We start from the raw sequence: 14,803 nt of genomic DNA, 5'->3' as shown, positions 1-14,803 counted from the left end.
CGCGCGCACTATGCAGGGGGCAGAGGTGAGTGGAGAGCGCTGCCTGGGCGGGGCGGAGTAGGTGGGGCCGGGCGTGTCCCGGGGTGAGAGAGAAGGGCATGTGACAATAGGACGGTGGCGTGTGGGCTGCAGGATCTGGGAGGGGAGTGAAAGCTGGTGGGGGAGTCCTATATGCAAGTGGCGACAGCTGCAGGCCTACTCGTATTTGTGTCCCTTGTCACTATCAAATTAAAGATGTTCTATTAAAAAATTATAAAGACCTAGCCAAACATTCGGGGGGGGGGGGGCTCCCATCCTCTATTCACTCACCACCCAATTCCCCTATCTCCAGACGGCTGCGTTTTAAATCCAGTCTAAAAATCCAACCCCCAATGTAAGAGTACTCCCACACCACTTTCCACCCTCGCAACTGAGAGCGCGGCGAGCTCGGGTTCTCGTGTCCCGGAGCACCCACAATGGGGCTACCGTGGTGCAGCTGCCCAGGAGAAGGGGAGGCAGCATCAGCGGGCCATGGCGCGGGCCAGCGTCGCCGTGGCCCGGGAGCGGGGTTTGCCCAAGAAAAGGCGCCGCCGCAGTCCCCGGTCGCCCCTCCCCGGGTTCTCGGCCCGCGCGCCTCCCGAACCTTGCGGCGCGCCAGGCGCAGCTCGGCGGCGCGAGAACCGTCTGGGAGCGGCGGCCCCTCCGGCCCAGCAGCCCGCCGGCTGCAGCCAGGGCGACCGCGGAGGCGGCGGGCAGGGCGCGTGCGCACTGCAGGGGCGCCAGATTTGGCGGGAGGGGGAGTGTCCAAAGCTCTTTGTTTGATGGCATCTCTGTTTACAGAGTTTACACTTTAATATCAACCTGTTTCCTCCTCCTCCTTCTCCTCCTCCTTCGTGACCTCCTCCTCCTCCTCTTTCTCCTGAGAAACTTCGCCCCGGCAGTGCGGAGCGCTGCTGCGCAGCCGGGGAGGGACGCAGGCAAGGCGGCGGGCAGCGGGAGGCGGTAGCCGGTGCGTCCCCGCGGCTCTCGGCGGAGCCCCGCGCCCGCCGCGCCATGGCCCGGAGACCCCGGCACAGGTAACGGGGAGTCCATGAGGGCGGCCCAGGGCAGGGACGCGCGGGACACCGGGCGCCTAGGAGCAGGTGGGAATTGGTTCCCGGATCTTCTGTGGTGCTGTCAGAACCCGGGAGGACCCGGAGCCCCTTGCCTCGGCCGCAGAAGAGGCTGGAGATACTGATGAATGGAAGAGTCTCTGCGGGAAATGCATCAGGACATTGGGAAGCACGCCCCGCGGCTCTTTTTGCAAGTTGCACTGGTATATGTTTCCCTTTGGGGGGGGGGGGAAGCACGTTCCAGCCGGGGGCAGAGCGGTGTCCACCAGCCAAGGGGAGCCCACCAGGTGCCTGGCGTGATGCCTTGAGTGTCGGCAAGAGAGTCGCAGCCTAATTGCTGGATGCATAGAGATATGTTTGGATTTGAAAGTGCAGAGCATATGGCAGATATAGGAAAATGCCGGATTGTTTAGTAGCTGCAGGTAGTTTATTTAAATTTCATTCATTCATTATGGAGGCATAGAAGAGTGTCAGCTGACAGGCGGCTGGAAAGAAGGTTTTAGGGGACGAAAAGGCTTTGCAAATTGTTATAAGCCCTGGTTGAAGGTTCGAATCATTATTCTCTGGAAGGTTTTTATTTCTACTGCAAACTGCACGCGCACCCACACGCGCTCGCGTTGCACATGTCACCGCACTTGGGAAGGCTGGTCAGGATGATGGGTGAAATGCCCTTACATTTTGACCCTACAGATGGAATGAGGGAGTGGAGGAGGGAAATACTCATAGGAACTGTCACTTGCTGGCGGTCCAGCCTCTACCAGCCCCGGGGATTTTCCAGACTCATCAAGCCCGGGCTCCTTGAGAGAACAGGTTGCGGGGGCTGGCTCAGTGGCCATAGTGGTCGCTACTCGGCCCAAAGGGACAGAGGCCCTCAGCACCAAGGCCGCTGCTGCGCACCTGGGATGCAATCCTCGCGGGCTCTTCTCCTGGGCAAGAGATCCCGAGGCAGTGCGCACACGTGGACGCGACTAAGGTCGCTGCTCCTGCCCGCGCCCTGCTGCAGCTGCCTTAAGTCTCTCGGCCTCTGGAAGGGCGATCGGACCGACCTTCGCGAAGGCGTTCTGGGAAAAATCCCGTGAAGGCAAAGCAAACCCGCCTGCTTTTCTTCGGGTTGTTTGATTTTCTCATACTTATTTGTTTTATGTACTGGTGGGCATTGGTCCTCCTGTGGCTCTGGAAGTTGCAACGAGCGTGGGCGTGAGCCCTGCAGCAGAACCTCGAGGCTGGCCGGGCCTGGAGCTACGCCTGTGCGTGCGTAGCTTAGAGTGGGAAGAAAAGGGGGTCGATATAGGTAAATCCCGGCCCCCTACCCCTCTCACGGGGGTCGACCTCGCGGGGCAAGGATGCCACCCCTTGACAGGTTTCACCTTCGTTTTTTGGACTTCACAGGAAAGCAATCAAGCTCACCTGTTTTGTTGAGAGCACAAACTAGCAATAGGAGGAGGGAGCTGGGAAGGGGTGCTGACCCGAGGCGCGCTCCAGGCTCCGCGCCCCGAGGTCTTGGCTGCCCCCGCTGGGCGGGGCTGCGCAGGTTCCCCGCGGCTCCCAGGTAGCCCGGAGGGGAGGGGCGGGAGCCTTGAACCTGGCTCAGGGGGAAGAGAAACCCGGCTGCGGGTTCCGAGCCGTTTCTTGCAGGGCGAGCGTCAACTCGGCAGGGATTATTAACCAGGTCAGCGAAATAGTCTGAGCCCCTTTTCTAGAATCACAGTAGCGGCCACAAGGCACTTCCTCCCGCTCCCCTCCCTCTTCCCAACCCCCAGCGCTATTTTTCTTTTTCGTTTCTTTGCACGGTTTGTTTCCTTGACAGAATGTAATATTCATAGTTGTACTCTTGTAACCACACCGGGTCTAGCAGGTGGAGGAGTCAGTGCATCAAGCCTGAAATCAGCCTTTGAAAGTCCTTTGACTGTTGGGTCTGAGATCTTGTCAGAGCAGATAAAGGAAAAGTTATTTCAGGTCTTTAGCAGAAATTAATCATGCTACTGAGGCGGGCAGACAATTTAGTGCAAGGAAATCAGATGCAAAGGTCGAAGCAGAGCCCCCGCGCGAAGCCTGCGGATAACAGTCCTGGTCTGGTCCCGCTGTCCTCATGGCCCTTGCAGAAGGCACATGCCACGTTTTCCCCCAAGACCTTGGTTTTGCACAGTTTTGCCTATTTGCTTAATTTTAAAGAGGCACAGAAGACATAGAGGTATCATTTATGCACGCTGGAAAGTACCTTAGAAATAGAATCCAAACCCTAATGTATAAGCGAGGAACCGAAGTCGCGAGAGAGAGGAAGTGATTTGGCCAAGTCACGCAGCTAGGCGGAGGCAGAACTAGGACTAACACCTTATCCTCCAGAGAACTCTGGTCCTGTTTGATTCTAGTTCTTTCTCACCTGAGGTGGACTGCCCCCCTGTGGGCAGCTGAATATTTTGCTTGTTTCTAGACTGTTGTTGCCAAGGGATATGCCCAGTTAATGTTTTGGGAAATGTCCACAGTTCAGGTCTCCAGGTCTAGCCAAACCTAAAAAGTTAATTTGAGTTGAGCCTATGACTCTACTTTCAAATTCCTTTGGTTTTCTTGCTATCCATGATACTTCACAAGGAGCCACTTCATTTGATGGTTTTCTAAGGAGTTTACTACGAACCTTTCAAAAGATGCAGACTTACAGCTCTGGGCTTATGTTAATTTTTTCTTTATAATACTGTATTTTATGTTAAAAGGAAATTCTTTTAATTGTTATTGACTTGTCAGTATTATTATTGTAATTATGATTGATTGTTTACTCCCTCCTATTTTCAGTATTAAACAATACACTCTTGTTTCAAAGGATAGAAACTAAATGGAAAAAAAAAGACTAAGTAATGGGATTTGTGAGTGTGTGTGTGTGTGTGTGTGTGTGTGTGTGTGTAGTTGTACTTGAAGTTTAGATCACATCTTGTCACCATGCAACCTGGATCATCAGATTATTTCTCAAAATAATAGTTTTAAACTATTAGAATCACAACTCAGAGTTTTTGATGAGCACTTCTGCTTGACTTGTAGGAAGTTGGTAATTTATGCTTCTGAGTTAGGTAAGATAAAACCTGTTATGAATGTAAATTTCCTTTTTTAAAATAATTTGCATTATGATATTGATTTTATCATAAAGCAATCAGTCTCAGTTTGATGGATTTCTCAATATTACAATGACAAATTTTAATGAAGTTTGTAAGGTAGTATAGCTTTTCATATCTTGTTTTATAAAGAAAATTATAGCTGAGAGTAAGCTATGAAATTACTCTCATCTCTTCGGTATATGATAAATAAACTAAGTATAGAATTTTGTCAAAACTCATCAAAATTCATAGTTTTAGTCAACTAGTAAAGGGAAAACCTCTTTTGAAAACAATATATTTTTTTAACCCATAGATTTCTTCTGGGGGAATCCCTTACTTTTGAATTGGGTACATTTTAAGATATTTTAAACATCACTCAGTAAAGATAGAAAAAATAAGCGTAAAAAAGATTCTGACTATTAAGTGGCCTAATTATTCACTCAGTTACTTTGGAAACTGAGTCATGTAAACATAGCCACAGTTGTGTCCTTCAGGCCCAGGGTTTTGAACAATTTGATATTTATGTTAGTGCCCAAACACTTTGATCACTTGATGGTCTTATCCTTTCTCAGGCTTTAAAATGCTTTCCTCTTACCTTCTCCTAAGCTTCTCATCTTAAGGAATGACTATAATTATATTATTGGATATATTATTTCTTGAATTTTTATTGTAATAAAATGCCAGCCCTGTTGGAATAGCATAAGTGATTTGTTTGTTGTATTTTGGAGATATTATTTAAATGATGTGACATATCCCAGAGACTTTGAGAGTGCACTTATATAAAGGACCCGGGTTCTTATTCTTTTTCTTGTCTTAACATTAAGTTTTAAATTTAAACCTTCATTGGTTGGAATGTTGCCAAATGTGTAACTTGTCACTGATCTAACAATAAGTGCAGGTCCAAACATGCAGAGCAGTAAGACAGTGCCAGGTCCTTTGCCGTATCTGTGGATACCAATAACAGCAGAACCAGTTTACAATACTACAGCAACAGAACGCAGAAAACAATCTTGTTGTGCAAGTTTCCAAAGTTTCATCTTCATAACCTTTGAAAAGCTTGTTGAGGAGTTTTTATGTAAGTTTTGTAATCCAATAGTTTAAATCCTCTTGTTTCAGCCCAAGTCTGCCATTCTTATTTCTGCAGCATATACAGTAGTGACGAGGATGATGAAGACATTGAAATGTGTGACCATGACTATGATGGGCTGCTTCCCAAGTCTGGAAAGCGTCACTTAGGGAAAACTAGGTGGACCAGGGAAGAGGTAAATAATCATATTATCAAAGCATGAAAAAAATGGTAGTGTATAATTTATGAACAACAAAAGTCCAGCTCAACTCCAGGTGCTACAGCTTATTAGGAGGCTCTTTGAAAGCTCAGCCTTGACTGCTTATGTCCCCCACTCATCCACGTGTCCTCTCCTTTCTCCTTTATGCTCCATCTGTTTCCCTCTGCCTATCCAGTTCTCGCTCTTGAGTCCCACCACTTCCTACCATTTCTTCATTAATTACAAAGATATGGCCACTCTGTGAAGCCATCCTTGGCTTCCTCGAAGAGGGCTGGAAGCATCCTCCTGCATTTCTCTGCCCTGGGGTATAGCTTCTGCCTTAGTGTTGATGTGATAGCTACATCTCTCCCAGGAGACTGCAAGCCTCTTGAGGATAGGGCTAAACATCACTATCTTTGTATTTCCTGAACCCAGAATTACTCACTGCAAAGTAGGATGTTAATAATACTCCCTAAATAAATGAATGAATTGCTATTTCCAAAAACAAAACAAGGAATAAAACAAAACATGTATAGAACTTACCCCTTTATAATATATTCATTCATTTAATACTCTTGGTATTAATCTTTCACAGATCCATATATGAGTATGAATGTTTGCTCTAAAACCATCCATCCAGCAATGGGTAGAAAGACCACTGTTCCCCACATTTCTTTTTCTGCTAGTTTATCAAAAGCTTAATCCTTTCAAGAAAGGAAAAGTTCTTCTGAAGCTAAATTATTAAGGTGCGAGGAAAAGTTTCTTTTTTTTTAATATTCTCCAAAAAATTGCCACGGATCATAGAAGATTTAATTTAAATATAAGTTATATTAACTCTCTTCAATTTCATTGCATTCTGCTTCATTTAAACCAGAGTACCTTTGGACAGACAGACAGGATTCCCAGGTGACACATGGGAAATTCATATTTTACCTGTAGAGATTGTGCACCTAGGATGATCATTAGGGAAATAGAAGTTCTGTTGTTAACCTGGTTCCTGGTTGTGTCTGTATTGTACCAGGGACCTGTATTGTGAATGGATGTTACCTTTGCAGAAACATAAAAAGCACATTAAGAACGATTCTTGTGAAGTGATGGGACAGTGAATAGTACATGAACTGAAAGAAGCAATTTTCCATGAATGTTTTAGTGTCTTCTGTGTTCTAATATGTTTTGGCCTCATTTAAAACTGCATATATTGATAACAAGAACTAAATGATTTTATTACATTATATATGCATTCAAGTTTAAGTATCAAAAAAGTTATCTTCTATTTTTTTAACATATGAAAGAGATTGAACCAACTGGAAATATTCTATTTTTTTATTCAAGATCTTATCTATTATCATAGTTCAATGGCTACTGAGTCTAATATTGAAATTTATTTCTTCATCATTAAGTAAAACTTCTAACAGTTGTCTTATATTATGCACTGAATAGGTGCCTGGGATTATTATAAATGTTTTGCATAATTACCCTGTGTAATCCCCGAACAATCCTATTGATATCAGCATTCCCATTTTATAGATAACAATACTAAGGTCTGAAAAGGTAAAATAATACATGCAACTGGTACAACTAATCAAAGCTGAGCCAAAATAAAAACTCTAGTCTGACTCTAAATAAATCTCTGCTCTAGACCAGTATAATTTATTTTCTGTATTTGGATACTTTGAGTAGGGTTTTTCCCCCCCCTGGATCCTAGCATTAATTCTGTTGTTCAGTAGAACTTGAGCAGAGTTATTCAGTAAATGACTGATACCCTAGGATTATCTTTAAATGTCCTAGGATGAAAAACTCAAGAAGCTGGTGGAACAGAATGGAACAGATGACTGGAAAGTCATTGCCAATTATCTCCCGGTAAGTTAGTGATTTATTCTCTTTGTAATAGAAAAGTTCCTCCTAAAGATTTAAATAAAATATTCTTATAGAAGCTATTAAGATATCACATATTTCTCATATATAAGAAGTAGGGGGAGAGATGCCCCTCTCATCATTCACATTTTATAATGCATGTTTTTGGGGTTTCTAAATAAATTTTAAAACATTTCCACAACATCTTAAACAAGTACTTCTTGCTTATCTTTGATTTCTTGAGATAATATAAATTAATGTTCTCATGATTTGTTACGTAGTAGATGATTAAACTTGATATTTTTTCCTGTTCATCTTCTGAATTCCCCATTTTTGTAAATAGCCATATGTTGGTACTCAGGTTTGAAATGCTAGGATATTTTTTACTTATCCCATCCCGTTGTCCCTTATGTCTAAGCAGTTATGAAGGAAGCTGGAATTCCTTGGTAGTCTCTTATCCTTTACATTCCATGGTTGGGTCACAAGTTAGGCCTTCTGTTTTCTCATCTGGGCTATTCCAATGGCTTCCCCACTTGTAGCTTTCCATTTTTTTTCTCCATCCCAAACACTATTGACAGATAGGGCTTCCTAAAATGCATATGTATCTTCTCAAAAACAACAATAGTAGTTGGAGGTGTAGCTCAGTAGCAGAGTACTCGCCCAGTATGTGCAAGACTCTGGATTTAACCCTTAACATCACAAACAAAACAAAACCAAAACTCACCAATGGTGACTTACAGTCTTACAAACTAAGTAAACTGCTTTGACCTGATACAGAGAAGTCCCCCTACATAGCCCCAACTTATAGCTCCCATGCTGTTTCCTACTTCCTCTCCATAAGCTCATTTGGTGGAATTCATTTCTGCTTTCCTCCTCTGGAATTTTGATCCTTTCAGTCTCACCTCCTAGAATGTTCTCCTTTTCCTTCTCCAGTCAAAAGTTCTGACCATCCTCCAACGTCCACATCCAGAGCTCTTTTGGATTCCTTTCCTTAGAAGGAATTTCTCCTCCTAAGGGAATGCTTTACTGCCCACCTCTATGGCACTTTGCTTTGCATCTCTCCTTGCATATGAATTGAATTCAGCCTTCTGTTATAATTAATTATATATTTGCCTTTTTCTTCATGTAAGATTGCAAGGTCCTATAAAGTAGGCCTACCTTTTATCATCTTTGTTCCTTCCACAATATAATTTCTTGTGCTCCTGAATGCACATCTCTTAGTTTGGGAAGCAAACTTTATTATATTCCTTACTGGTGGGTTTCCATTGAAGTCTGACAAAATGGAATTTCTAAGAAGTCTGTAACTATATATGTTACTTCACAAGCCACAGACTGAGGTCAAGGTTAAGTTAAATTGACAGGCACAGGAGGCAAGGCTTCTAATTTTATATGCAAGCTTGATGTATTCTGTACATTCTTTAGCCTGTAAGTACTGAGGGAAAGGTGGGCTCTCTACACATGCCTTAAGGTGTTCTTGAATGTTTTCATTGCATATTTTCTCTGTATGACTCATATTAAGCAAAGTCTTCACATACATATGGTGTTCTATCTTTATGATGGTGCATACTTTGTCTAGAATCGGACAGATGTGCAGTGCCAACACCGATGGCAGAAAGTGCTAAACCCTGAACTCATCAAGGGTCCTTGGACCAAAGAAGAAGATCAGAGAGTAAGTTTTGTTTTCATGTATGTGTACATTAAAGTTAAGAATATTCCCCAGACATCTTTGTTGGATGTTTCCCCAGCCAAGGAAGCAGGTAAAGTGAGCAAACAGGAAGTAAAGGACTCTGGTCCCATATTTCCAATGAATGAAAGCAGACTTTTAGAAGTTTTCTAAAGAACTTGTAACACTGAAGAATGATTAATGACTCATTACATAACATTAAAACACAGGTTATTTTTGTGTGTTTATCTGAAGGTGATAGAACTTGTACAGAAATACGGTCCGAAACGTTGGTCTGTTATTGCCAAGCACTTAAAAGGGAGAATTGGAAAACAATGTAGGGAGAGGTGGCATAACCACTTGAATCCAGAAGTTAAGAAAACCTCCTGGACAGAAGAGGAAGACAGAATTATTTACCAGGCACACAAGAGACTGGGGAACAGATGGGCAGAAATCGCAAAGCTACTGCCTGGACGGTAATACTATGTCAAAAAATATATTGATTGGGAAGAATGAAGGAGCGGGATTCTAACATTCTGTTTTAAATGTATGAACAAATTACATACCATCAATCATGTTTTATGTAGAACCAGAAAATATCCTATAGTTTATGTAGTAGAGGACGTTTAGGATCCAGCCAGTGGTAAGCCTTGGGCTAAATCTTTGAACTTTACTTAGCCGTGGTTTCCCCATTTGCAAAAATAAGTAATAATCTATATCACAGAGCCAATGTTAGGATCAAAGTAAAATAAATGTCAGAGCACTTTGTAAACTGAAGAGCTCTAAACACAGAAGGAAACTAAAGGTAGACAGTCTATCCTTGGTCTGAGTTCACTCAGCCAGTTTAGTGACTGGCTACCATTTTGGTAGTTGCTCAGCTATTATTTTCCAAATACCTGGCTTCACTTCATTATGCCACATGATTAACTTTTTTTTTTACTTTGAATAAAGAAATAATGTATTTCTAGACTTATCATACTTTTTCCAGGTTTTAAAATAATGTCTATATAATGCTTCTTTTTCAGTGAACAAGACAAGAAAATGATCTTATTATGAGGAATGACTATGGAAGCTCATTTTTGTCCCATGTTCCTCCCTTAAGTAATATATAACTGAATTTTCTTACTTTGGAAAATACTTTTTACTATAGATTTTAAGGTAGAAAATATTAAAGATATTTTTATTTTTGAGCTTCTTAATATAAAAATGGAGAAAGGGTAATTTCAAAAATGAATTATGCTGTGGTTTCTTGTGATGCTCCAAAGCATTTCCTCCCTCAGGGTTTAGTAAAAGCTTAGAAAATTCAAGAGATTTATCAAAGGTGGCCTTTTCTCCCCTATGGAGGATATACTATTGCCTCTTCTAAAAATTAAAGGGGTGATCCAACTTCCTCTTACTTTATCACACATTTCCTCACCCCCATGGAAATAGGGAAAGGTTGTCTTAAAATGGTTTTTGGGGTTTGGGTTTTTTTTTTTCTTTTTTTCTTTTTTTGAATTGAGAAACTTCCTGAGAATGGAAAGCGAAAATGCTTTGCAGTTTGAAAATATCCAGGAGTTATCATTTTTCCCTTTTTTCCTTTCCTTTCACCTCTGTCTGGCTATAAAAACAGTGGATGCTTTTCAAAAGGTAGGAAGGGTTTTTGACTCAAAATTTCTCACTAGTAATATAAGAGCTAAAGAGTAGAAACTGAGACAGCGTCTTTGTCATTCCCAAACACTGCCAAGTCCCTAATTTTTGTGGTGGGTAGGCCTTGCTAAGCCATTCTTGAAGGAGTCATTGTTTTAGGACAGCTAGAACTTTTAGGTTGTATTAGAGTCTTGTACCACAAATGGTCAGGATCAACACTGAAAGGTTATCGTGTTGAAAATACTCCTTTACCTCAGTCACAAAATGATGAAAAGATACCAGAGTTTATGGAAAGCTCCATACATTCTAGATTAAATAAATAAGAGAAATCTATGGATTTTTAAATTTGGCTACAGGGAAAGCAAGATCTTAGCAGGTGGAAAAGAGCGAAACAATTAAAAAGAGAAAACAACTGTTGGTGGAACCAAAGTAAAGATTTCTGTTAGAAACAGTTTTCTGTCAATTAACTCTAATCTGAATTGAAATTTTTGTTTGTAAAATTTTTATATGCTATATTTCTGTGCAGAACTGATAATGCTATCAAGAACCACTGGAATTCTACAATGCGTAGGAAGGTGGAACAGGAAGGTTATCTGCAGGAGTCTTCTAAAGCCAGCCAGCCAACAGTGGCCACAGGCTTCCAGAAAAACAATCACTTGATGAGTTTTGCTCATGCCCCACCTTCATCTCAACTCCCTCCAACTGGCCAGCCCTCAGTCAGCAATGACTATTCCTATTACCAAATTTCCGAAGCACAAAACGTAAGCCATTCCTGAGAATTTACTTTAGTGAAAGACATGGTTATTTTAGCTTTCCTAGACATAAACTAAGATCAATCTTCACCTATACTCCTTGAAATAGATCAGGGTAAATATGGGTATCCCTGAGTCATGTGTCTAGAAATGAGATGGTTAAGTGATTCTGTCCAGGATTACGAATCATGGTAGTGCCAGGTAGAATCCAAGTTGTTTGATTCTAACTCACTACTTCAATTCTAATTTAAAATTAGAGTTTGGATGTAAATTTTCTTAAAGTACTGCTGAAGAAGAATGGGGGAAGGGAAAGATACATTTATAGTTTAATATTTTTCTCTTCCAAAATGAAAAGTGAATGTAATATTACATTTGGAGAGAAAATAGCTTGGCACCAATGGATAGGCTGTTAATTCTGGTAGTGATCTAGCCAAAATGCAGTTATTGATTCAGTAAACGTTTACATTTTTACTCTGATTCAAGAGCAGAGCTTTATGGCATTGATAATCCAATGTTCTCTTTTATCTTTCTTTGGATTGGTGTGATTCCTTCCTCATTTCTAGACATTTATATGTATGGAAAGAAAGGATTTTTAGTGAGTGGAAAAGAAGAAAAATCAAGGAATGTTAATCTTTGAACTAACAATAATAAATGATGAAATTTATCCAAGAATACAGACCTCATATGCAAATGTTAGGCAAAACATATTCATGAGTAGTTTTTACTCTTCTTTCTCTCTTCCATGGATTTGACTACAGACTTTCCAGAAAGGTCTCGGGTGAATGGATTATCATAAGAGGTTTTGTGCTTTTTATCAAAACATCATAATTATTCTCAGAAAATATTTTGTTGCAATCAGCTAGTACCATCTCCTTTTCCCATGAAAACGTTTCATACATTCACAAATATATTTTAGGTTATATTTCCATCGTGTTTTTTTCTCTAAGGAATGCTTCCTGTTGGGACTGATGAGCACCTTAAATTTCTTTCATTGTATTGTTTTAGCTGTTCAGCCATTTTTAAAAGGCCTGGCTAAACTTCAAATTAAAGGAGGTTTTTTGTTGTTATTTAATTGTTTAGAGAATTTTATCAGTAGAGTACTTTTCCCCCTTCAGTCCCAGAATAAAACCTCAGGAAGTCAAATCCCCTGAAGCATATGTAACCATGAATGACTCGGCCTTTGTTTTCCCTTTTTTGATCTAGGTCTCCAGTCATGTTCCATATCCTGTAGCTTTACATGTAAATATAGTTAATGTTCCTCAGCCAGCTGCTGCAGCCATTCAGGTAAGATTCTCTTATAAAGAAACTCATTATCTGGGCAAGGCAGTGCTTTTAAGAAATGCTTTATTTCTTTTATGTTAGACACTTATTTTCACCTGAGCAGCTGAAGTAAAAAGAAAAGGGAATAGTAGAGAGGAGGGTAAAGTTCAGGCCAACAATCTACCAATCTTGGCTTCTTGGAGGGTTTGTTCCGGAGGGTTTTCTGATGTTCATTGTTACAAGTTGAAACAATTCATTAGGCAGCATCCACTCTATAGCCTCAGATTTCCCATCACTACCTTAAGTTTGAAATCTCATTTAGAAAGATTTCTGTAGTGGAAATATTTGACTTGTCTTGGTTTTACACTGAGGCTTCTTGGGCTGTGTGGTGGTACCTTAAGACTCCAGGCTACAGGAAAGGTAGCAGAATACAACAGTTACTAGTATCGCATTATGTAAAAATGTGGATGTGTAACCGATGTGATTCTGCAATCTGTATTTGGGGTAAAAATGGGAGTTCATAACTCACTTGTAGCTAATGCATGAAATATGATATGTCAAGAGCTTTGTAAGGTTTTGAACAACCAATAAAATTAAAAAAAAAAAAAAAAGACTCCAGGCTACAACTACTTTCCAATCAGACCTTTGCTTCCCCTCCCCTTAACTTCTAATTTCAGAGACACTATAACGATGAAGACCCTGAGAAAGAAAAACGAATAAAGGAATTAGAGTTGCTCCTAATGTCAACTGAGAATGAGCTCAAAGGACAGCAGGCATTACCCGTAAGAATGTCACTACGTACTTGGGGGGATGGTTTGCAGCTTTACCCCAATACTCTTCTGTATCCTTTTTCTTCTCTTCTAAATATTACCCCAGCCACAATTCTATATATCAGTTAACTATGTTTAAACAGAAGTAGTTGATAGTAAAAAAAAAAAAATACTGTTGGTATCAGAATGTGTATTAACTATGTAATGCACTCCACCATTGTCATGTATGTAAGAAATAAATTTTAAAAAGAAAGAAAAAAAGAATGTGTATTAACTAAATTGGAAGTAGTCTTTTTGTATTACAGTAGAAACAAAATTCATTTGTGCTTTTCATCAAGCCATTTTTTTTTCTCCAGGACTGACTGTAATCAGTTAAAAGATTAGCAAGGATAAAATAAAAGAAGTGCTACTTTTTTTTTTTTTTTACAAAGCTTTGTACTATATGCTATTTGTTTAACGTTTTTTATTTTTCTCTCACTTTCTTAATCTGTCCTTGTTTTATAATTGCAAACATGATTTGATGTACATTCAGTATTACATGTAAAAAAGATTTATATATATTTTATATACTTATTTTTAAATATATATTTATTATATTTTTATTTTATATACATATTTTTATATGTATAGATGTAAAACACTGATGCATAAATAACACTGCTCTCTTTTGTTTGCATGCATGAAAGTTGTGTGGATCATTACTGAATTGTGATATCTTTTTTAATAATTGGGCAGCAAACCGAGAAAGCAGCTTGTACTTTGTAACAAATCTAGTTAGCCAACAAAGTGAATAAAAGAGAAGTGATACCTAGTAGGTATTCTTAGGGGTTAATTTCTTTTTTGTTAAATAATAAAATGATTATGTGCACATGTTAGTTTGACCACTCAACCACTTTTTAACTTTAATGTTTTGCAATTTCTCCTGTTGCGTGGTCATGCTGAAAGGAGACTTCTGTTAATTTGCTCTTCTGCTTTCCTAACCACGCTGATTTGGCAGCCCTTCACTGCCTCGGTACAGTCTACATCCTTAGAAAGGGATAGAAGCATCAGGAACATATACACAGAAAAGCAACTCAACCTCTTGAGTTCTCTAGCTTTTTAGTAGGTTAGAATGCAAATAAGACAATTCTTACTCAAAGCAAACATTGATGGACCTTTTGCAAATTGTGTTCAAGTTGATTATTTCCTAAGACAGTCAGTATGAAAACTTTGTACTTTGTAGCATAGTTTGAAGTTTTAACAAAATGATAACAATGAAGGTAACCACATAAGCATAAACTCTAGTACTGTTAAAAAGCAGGGGCTTGCATTGACAAAAAGGAAACATCTTGACAACTGTTTCATAGGCATAAGTTTTGGATGATGCAACTACTTTTATCTTTCCTCCAACAGCATCAGATACCTTGTGCAACATCATTGCTTTAAGTTCCTTCTTC

General features: G+C 40.4%; 1 protein-coding gene across 8 annotated transcripts in view; it reads left to right on the top strand.

The window, feature by feature from the left end:
• Positions 1–930: 930 nt before the first annotated feature.
• The window catches only part of MYB (MYB proto-oncogene, transcription factor), a gene marked incomplete at its 3' end in the record, with an annotated part of 31,809 nt that continues 17,936 nt past the window's right edge, over positions 931–14,803 (top strand). For 5 of the 8 annotated variants that reach the window (XM_081296542.1, XM_081296537.1, XM_081296541.1 and 2 more), the window contains exons 1-8: positions 931–1,055; positions 5,319–5,436; positions 7,228–7,299; positions 8,870–8,962; positions 9,212–9,432; positions 11,112–11,346; positions 12,541–12,621; positions 13,275–13,379. In XM_081296542.1, the coding sequence (XP_081152668.1) occupies positions 1,033–1,055; positions 5,319–5,436; positions 7,228–7,299; positions 8,870–8,962; positions 9,212–9,432; positions 11,112–11,346; positions 12,541–12,621; positions 13,275–13,379 (948 nt within the window). In that variant the 5' untranslated portion in view covers positions 931–1,032. The remainder of the gene's footprint in view (positions 1,056–5,318; positions 5,437–7,227; positions 7,300–8,869; positions 8,963–9,211; positions 9,433–11,111; positions 11,347–12,540; positions 12,622–13,274; positions 13,380–14,803) is intronic. The other 3 variants (XM_081296539.1, XM_081296536.1, XM_081296540.1) reach the window with 2 other exon arrangements.

The sequence above is a fragment of the Spermophilus citellus genome (genome assembly GCF_964194105.1).
Source record: "Spermophilus citellus genome assembly, chromosome: 5".
In the NCBI taxonomy this organism is placed as follows: Eukaryota; Metazoa; Chordata; class Mammalia; order Rodentia; family Sciuridae; genus Spermophilus; species Spermophilus citellus.
This window is presented reverse-complemented; position numbering and strand designations above follow the sequence as displayed.